The sequence below is a fragment of the Centruroides sculpturatus genome, unplaced genomic scaffold, assembly GCF_000671375.1.
Source record: "Centruroides sculpturatus isolate CEXI.00-Female unplaced genomic scaffold, Cexi_2.0 scaffold3572, whole genome shotgun sequence".
Taxonomy (NCBI): domain Eukaryota; kingdom Metazoa; phylum Arthropoda; class Arachnida; order Scorpiones; family Buthidae; genus Centruroides; species Centruroides sculpturatus.
The window spans coordinates 1-8,295 of record NW_019387937.1 but is presented as its reverse complement, the minus strand read 5'-3'; the positions used below and the strand labels follow the sequence as shown (position 1 = coordinate 8,295).

The 8,295-nt window shown below is 28.3% G+C and overlaps 1 protein-coding gene across 1 annotated transcript; it reads left to right on the top strand.

The window, feature by feature from the left end:
* Positions 1-1,364: 1,364 nt before the first annotated feature.
* Positions 1,365-7,466, top strand: LOC111616709 (splicing factor 3A subunit 1-like). The gene is made up of 2 exons (XM_023358081.1): positions 1,365-1,543; positions 7,297-7,466. Exons 1-2 carry the CDS (start codon positions 1,393-1,395, stop codon positions 7,449-7,451), a joined length of 306 nt encoding a protein of 101 aa, XP_023213849.1. The 5' UTR covers positions 1,365-1,392; the 3' UTR covers positions 7,452-7,466.
* Positions 7,467-8,295: the final 829 nt, after the last annotated feature.

Sequence of the window (8,295 nt, the reverse complement as noted above, 5' to 3'; positions counted from 1 at the left end):
TTGTCTACTCTGATGTAATGTATTTAAGAATTTATAATTTTGCCATGACAAATGGTTGATTATAAAAAGTTGCATGGCAATAATAATTTAAAATATGATGTTGGAATGAAATAAAAGTGAGAATTTTAATATGTGAGAAGGAGTAACTTTACTAGAATTAACTAAAATAATATTTTTGAGTATTAAATAAACAAAGTGATCTCTATTAAAGGAAAACAAGATTAATGGAAGATAGAAGATAAACAATGAATATTAATCATTTTAATGTTGATTATTGTTCTATTAATCTNATAAGTTTTTGATATCATAGATGAAATTTTAGTAAAACATTAAATTATATATTTCTAAATGCAAATTACATTATTAAAAGATAAGAATTGATAAATTTATAATTTAAGCCAATCAATATGTTACTTATAATAAATCAGCCATGCATTAGACATTATCTGGATTTTATAATTAATTCAGATTAAGTTGGTAATTGCATCTGATAAATTGTTATTATTCTTCATCTAGAAATCAGAATAAATGGAATTAAAAATAAATAAATAAAATGAGAAGTATAAGTTCATTGTAATAAATTTACATAGAAAATTATGATCTGAGCATTTCAACAAACTCAGAATTCACTAAAATTACTTTAAACATATCTTTATGTAGAAAGTTCTTTAAATAAAATTGTACAACCCAAATGTTCAAACTGTATAAGATTATCTTCAGAGCTGGCTGGATGACCAAGGCTGTTAAAGCATCAACTTAATCCTCTGGGAACTCAGATTTTAATCCAGGCAGTTGAAAAACCCAGTAATTTTTTTCAGGGTGGTCTGTCCTAGATATATCAGTCCTGCTCCTCATCTAGCTGCCCTATTGTGGGCCTGGTCAAACACACTCATCATATCCATTGTGGGTATGATTAAAAGACCCTCTTAGTGCCCACAGGACAGAAAGAGAAACAAATTATCTAGAGAGTATTTTTTTTACAGTTTTTAAAGTCAGAAATAACTAAAAGAAAGTCTAATTCTTGTAAATATTCAATTTTTATAACAATTCATTTTAAAAATCAAATGTTTATCATCATTCTATTTGCAAACTACTTATTAAATTCCATGAAATTGTGAATACATGCAAAAGATATTGTTTCTGTAAGGTATATTAAAAAGATTTTGCTTTAATAAAGAGAAATGAGTTGAAAGCAATAAAAGAAAAATATAATTTAAAAAAAAAAATTCTTACATTGAACATTTTAAAATGACATCTGACATATATAAAATTGTAAATTCTGAAAATTATAACTGTATTTAAAATATTTGACTTTATTATTATTTATTTATTTTGAAATTAATTTAACTAATAAGATATTAATGAAAATTTTTCACAAATTAGATACAAGACATGGAACAAGATTCTTCTGATGATGATTCAGAAAAACCACCAAAATCTCACAGTCCACCACCACAACCACCAAAAGAAGCTCCTCCACAGCCACCACCACTTCCTCCACAACCTGATCAAGTCATTATCAGAAAGGATTATAATCCTAAAGGTTTGAAATTTTTAAATTTACTTTTCTGATTAATGTTTTATAAATCACCAGTTTTAAAAATATTCAAAAGCTTTTTGAATACTGATAAGGCAAGAGTTTTATTCAAAAGTGCATTTTAAAAAAATATTTTTGATTTTCATAAATTCAACTTCTGGAGCAAGTCTTTCAACTTGTATCTTTTAATTTTAACCTTACATTGAATGCAATTTTGTAATTGAAACTGTTCCTATGAGATTGTTTCTACATTATTTTTAGGTGAACATTTTAAAAAAATTAATAAATCAATACAATAAAACATTAAAAATTGAAAATGTAATCAGTATAGTAAGCCAAATATAAAACAAATAAATTATATTAATAATAAAATATTGAAATTTAAAGTTTTCAATTATGCTAACATAGATAAGACACAAATAAAATAGAAAATAAATAAGTAGAATAGATATTAAGGTTAGCAATAGTTCCTTTCAAATAGTGGTCTTTTAGACAGGTGGTCGTCCAAAACAGGTGGTGTTGTAATACCATATTTCCACACATATTTTTGCACTTTTTAGCCATTTCTACTAGTGATGCCATGAATATTTGGCTACAATTCGGTATTCAGCCTATTAGGCTACTTTTTTTAATATTCAGTATTCGGCCAAATGTTGAGTACTATTTGGCTGAATACCAAATACCAAATCATTAAAAAAACACACATATTATTCAAAAATGTATTTACAGTAGAGCGTCGATTATCCGAAAGTCAATCATCCGAAATGTCAATCATTCGAAAGAATTCCAGTCGGCAAATTTAAATTTTCGCCAGTGCTGTGGTGCTGCAATCTTTGGCTATGTGTTGGGCTACTCAAATATTTTACGTTTTTGATACTAAATTAACTTCTGAAGTATAATTTTTTATTGTTTTTATATTTTTCAATATATTTATTTTGTTTGTANGGTACTGTTTTGCGTTTGCTGACCACCACTTGTAAAGGTCTGCCGTCCAATCGAGGCGAACAGTTTTCATATAAAAATCAATCTCATTTGCAATAGCACTTTTCTCCTCCACATCCTCATCATTTTGCATATTTTCTGTAGCGACTTTGTCAAAACAGTTCCAGAAACTGTCGTGTATTTCAATGGTTTTATCATTTTCATTGATATTTCTTTTCTTACGAAATGGAGAAGAATCATCATCCGTACTAGTAGACTCGTCATGACTAATTTTCAGAGCTTCTAAAAGAATTTTTTGTTTTGCTCTTTGCGTTTGAACTAATCCCAGGAAACTGGTTTTGAAACGCAGGTCAAGAAAAGTGGTAACCAGATATTTGTCATTCTCATCAAAGTTGAACCGTGTTTCATGTTCAATTTGTAGTGAAGATCTCATTCTCAATAAATTTGGTGTTCTATCTTCAGTCTCTTCCTTCCCCAGGTATTTCAACAATGTGACAACATGTGGAATCACTTCAGAGATGCAGGAAATACCTGAGCTGGTTATTTTCGTAATATTTTCAAATGGTTTGAGGAGTTTGATACATTGTTCCATTAGCCCCCACTGAGAAGATGTTAAATTATTTAAAGACTCTTGTACAAAGAAACAGCTTGCTTTTGTTATAATAATCGTTCCATTAAATAATATGTAGAATTCCAGCATGTGCTTATATCTTGTACTAGTTGGTGGTTTGGCAAGTTAAGTTCTTGGCGAATGCATTTCAGCTTTCCTTGTGCTATACCAGAGTGGTTAAAATGGGTAACAATTTGTCTTGCAGCAACTACCATCTGTTTTATTTCCGTTTGAGACTTTAGCAATTCCTCAACAGCTCATTGCAGTAAATGAATAAAACAATTGGCAGTCTCATACACCTTTTATCATATTGGCTCCACTGTCATGGACAAGTGAATCTTGCTATGAGGAATATTCCATCTTTCTGCAATAGCATTGAGTTCTTTTGCAATATTGGTACCAGTATGTGAGCCAGCAAATGGCTTCATCACTAAAACACCTTGTTCAAGAGTAAACTTTGGAGATATTCAATGCGCAGTGAAATTCAAGAAACTCTGGTTATTGTGCTGACATGTCGACATATCAGATGTCACTGATACTGCTGTTGCTCGCAAAATACTAGCTTCAATTTTAGAGCAAATTCTATTATATATATCAGGAATAATTTTCTTGGTTATGTAAGTGCAACCAGGTATTTTTTTGTATTGGGGTACTACCTTTTCTATAAGCCTTTTAAAGCCGACTCATTCAACAAGTGATAATGGTTCGTTGTCTAAGGCAATCATTTCACCGATTAAATAATGATATTTTATTGATTTCGGATCATTAATATCCCATAATAATTTCTTTTTAGTTGTTTCCTTCAGAGTTAACTGTTTTTTTTTCTGACATATCTGGTACTGCCAGTATCTTGGAATCGGTAGAAGCAAGAGTACCATCATTTTCGCTGTCACTTGCCAAGGGAGCAACAATTAATATAGTGTACTGTTCAGCATATTTGCTTTTAAGGTGGTTTTTCAAAGAAGTTGTAGCTATAAACAAAAAAAAAAAAGAACACAATATCTGACACCAAAGAAGGAATTCCCAAACAGTACTAGCTTAAACTTGTATTATTCTGTCTTCACTTAATCCTCTGAATTTTAAAGATAATAAATAAAATGTATATTTAAAAATAGGACTTGTTTATATCAAGTTTATCAACGAAATACTACATATGAAATAAAGTACCGAGCAAAAAAAAAACAAGAAATAAAAAATTACAAGCACTAAATACTAAATATGACTAAAATTGTTTTACTTAATTAATATGTAATAAGATTTTACTTATTTGCTTTCTTTTCTTATCCACCATGCGAGATCTTGTTGTTACACAGCAAACACACAGCCAGTTTATTATCTTCACTACAAATCTCATAATATTCCCAAATAGACAAGTTTTTATTAAATGGTGTCATTGGCGAACAAACAGTGATATTTTTTAGTAATAAGAACTATTAGTAACACAATTTGACATAACAATGAACAAATAATGCATGTTGTGACATGATCTACTTGCAAATGAAACAAATGCACCCGCAGTGTCGCTACTGCACCCACTGCAATGAGACAGGTTGTAACCTGTCACCCGTGAAATGTATACATAATTTGCCGAACATTCAGCCGCTGAATATTCGGCGCTTTGGCCGAGAGCATAGCTGAATATTCAGTATTCGGTAAAATCATTATCTGTGGCATCTAATTTCTACTAAGTAAAACTTGAGGTGAGCAAAAATAAGCGAATTGTTTCAACAATAGAGCTATGTTGGTATTTTATTCTTATTGGATAACTCAGTTAACAGGAGTCGTCATGATATTATAAGACATTTAATACTATGAATAAAACACACCTTTAATAACCCAGCTAATAAAAATTAATAAAGTAAAAACGTTTTCAATCATTTCTTAACGATCTTCTTCAGTTACCATAACATAGAATAAATCGAACACAAAAAAGAATGTAAATACGAAATTAAAATATAAATAACGGAAAAGTAGCTTTGCTGATAAAATAAACAAAAAATATAAATTAAACCGAAAAAATGTCCCTTAACAAAAATAAGAATAAATAAAGTCATTAATTCTTGTAAAAGGATCGCCATGCGGTAGGTAAAGAGTCCGCATCTCTATGGTTGATGCAACCAGTTTTCCCGTGTGCCTTAAAGATCTCTAATTTTTCCAGATATTTCATTGTATGTAAATTTGGTGTAGGTTTAATTATTTCCGTCCGATCCCAATGGACTCGAATGTTGTGTTGTGTTGCGTAAGCCAGTAGCATGGTGTTGTCAAGTTTCTTATTAATCGTATATTTATGCTCTTTTATATGTTGCTACAAGTTGCGCATTGTTGCGCCCACGTAGACAAGATCCGAATTAAAACGCTGATCATGTAATGGTATAGAATAGATCCCTGATGCCGATTTCCAGTCATAACTCTTCTTATTGTTTCTTAATAGCTTGAAAACTGTAGGATTGTGTCAATATATCACTCGAAAATCATTAATACCAGTATTTTAAAGATTAATACAGTATTTGCATTTTCTCAATTATAATGCACACTTTCTTTTTTCTGACTTAATTAATTGAAATTAGTTCTCTTCGTTCACTCCTCAGTTATGTGTATTACTTCATTAATATAGAAGTGCATCATATGGTTTTAGTTTTTATTAGTTTAATCTTATTTTAACTTCAAAAATACTGTATTTTTTTAAAATATTTAATATTTTCTTAAGTACAATAAGAAAAATTATTAATTAATAATAAAACAATATTATCATTTCTTCTCATAATACGATTTCATTACACCAATGACAATGCACAATCAAAAAAGGAAGGTTGCCTGTAAAACTGATTTTTGTGGTTATGTGTTTATTGTTTTTTGAATATTTGCATGCAAATATTCAAAAAACAATATTATTATTGATTATTTATTAACCAATCCATAACAATATTATTATGGATATTATTTTTCTAAAAATATCATGGAAATAAAGTAGGTTGATACAGAAACTATTTATCGTACATATACTGTATTATGAGCTTAAAAAAAAAACTAATAAAAAATTTTATCAAATGATGAGATCAACTTTAATTGTATCGTGTACAATATTTTATACCCCTAAGGAAAATACTGTAGGTCTACAGTTCAATAAATTGACAGTAAGGATATAATATGTACTCTAGTATGTAGGTGCATGTACTGTACCTGTATTTAAAATTGTGTAAAATACAACACAATTTTAGAGCAATTTAGAACAAAGAATTTAATAAACTAAATTTACGTGTACAGGTTAGACAATATCTACATGTGCTTTATTAAAAAATTCCTTAGTCTGTCTAACCTGTGTTAACTTTTGCTTTTGGATGACTTCCTCAAGTTTGTTTTCAATTAAATCTATGCTTTCCAAAAGTCAGGTCTTTCAAGATTGATAAACTTTGCTTTCAATCTTGAAATTGTGAAAAGCGTCTCTGACANACTTATTATAATCATGTGTTATTTAGATGTCTTACTGTGACATTGATTTAACTGACTCAATTCAGCATCATAAAAATTGCCAAGAGCTGGAAACCTATAAGCATTGAGTTTCTTCTAATTGTTTTTAGATTCTCTCATTTTTAATCATCTGAAATAGCATCATATTTTATTTGAAGATGATTATATCATATTACTAAAGTCCTATTTTTTTTTTATAGTTTTTCTTAATTTTTTTTAAAATGGCATTTTAATAGCATATAAATTTCCATACATTTGTTTCTTGTTTCATGTGTCTTCCAGGTGCAATATTTTAATTAATGGTCCTTCAAACAATAAACATATAAAACAGTTAAAATATTATTAAAAGATATTATGTCATTGTAAATGAGTTTAAGAATGTTTCTTAAAAACAAGTTTTTTATCTGTCAGATTTTTTCAAGATTTTTAAATTTATAAATTAAAATTCCAGTCTAAAGTGTAATTCTAAAAATCTTCTGAAATTCTGATGATTTGTGATGACACAAATTTAAAAATTGCACAAGTTCAGATTACTGTAACTTTATTATATATATACAGTATATGTATTTTTTTTTTAATAAAAGGAAATTTTTTATTGATGAACAAGATTTGAAATAAAATTAGTTATACTTAAGAATAATAGATTAATAGTGCATGTTGTAATATTTATGAAAATAATTTTTATGCATTATTTTTGTTAACTTTCTCTACTAGTAATAATTTAATTTTTTTAATATAGTGACTGCCAAGGTTCAGCCAACAACAACAGAACAGTATCTCATATCTCCAATTACAGGAGAAAAAATACCAGCAGATAAGATGCAAGAACATATGAGAATTGGTAAGAAAATTTTGTTGTTATTAATTAGAGAGAAAACTCAAACTGATGCCTGAACAGGATTTTATTAATAAATTTGTTTTCATTCACTAATTTATAACTTTTTTACGAAAAAGTTGTAGAAATTGGCATCTCTAATTTTCTTTAAAAATAATCATAATTATTTGATAGTTTTACAATTGAACTTTGAAATAGGAAAATAATTGATTTAAGGTTAATATTTAGTTTGAATAACTATTTTTTCAATATATATACAACCTCTAAGAACAAAAAATATTAGATTTATTACTTTACTTTTGTGTTACAAGTACAATAGACACTTGTTTTATACTTATATTAAGTACTTGGAGATACTAGTATATTAAATTAGCATAAATGAAAAACAATTCATAATATATTATAATGAATGTTCCAAGCGCCTAAGCAGTTTTTACTGTAATTTTATTTTTATTTGAAATATCACTTGCATTCACCTTAATAGAAAATATCGTGTTTATTCTAACAATTCAAATTTTCCACTTCAACCATGTTGTTTATGACATCATGCATAGAGTTGAACCTGATGGAACAATCTGAAAAAAAAGGAAATGATCATGGCAAAAATTCTTGAATCTTTAAGATTAAATTTTTGTCCAACTACAGAAACTAGCTGATTCTTCAAGACTAACGTGTTACTGTGATCACCATCAAGGTCAAAACTCCAAAATTCACTTATTATAATCATGTGTTATTTAGATGTCTTACTGTGACATTGATTTAACTGACTCAATTCAGCATCATAAAAATTGCCAAGAGCTGGAAACCTATAAGCATTGAGTTTCTTCTAATTGTTTTTAGATTCTCTCATTTTTAATCATCTGAAATAGCATCATATTTTATTTGAAGATGATTATATCATAT

Bases quoted from the DNA above. Each gene is read 5' to 3' on its own strand.
- LOC111616709 (XM_023358081.1), top strand. From the start codon at position 1,393: ATGGAACAAGATTCTTCTGATGATGATTCAGAAAAACCACCAAAATCT. The intron at 1,544-7,296 runs GTTTGAAATTTT...TTTTTAATATAG, and splicing joins AAAGGATTATAATCCTAAAG to TGACTGCCAAGGTTCAGCCA.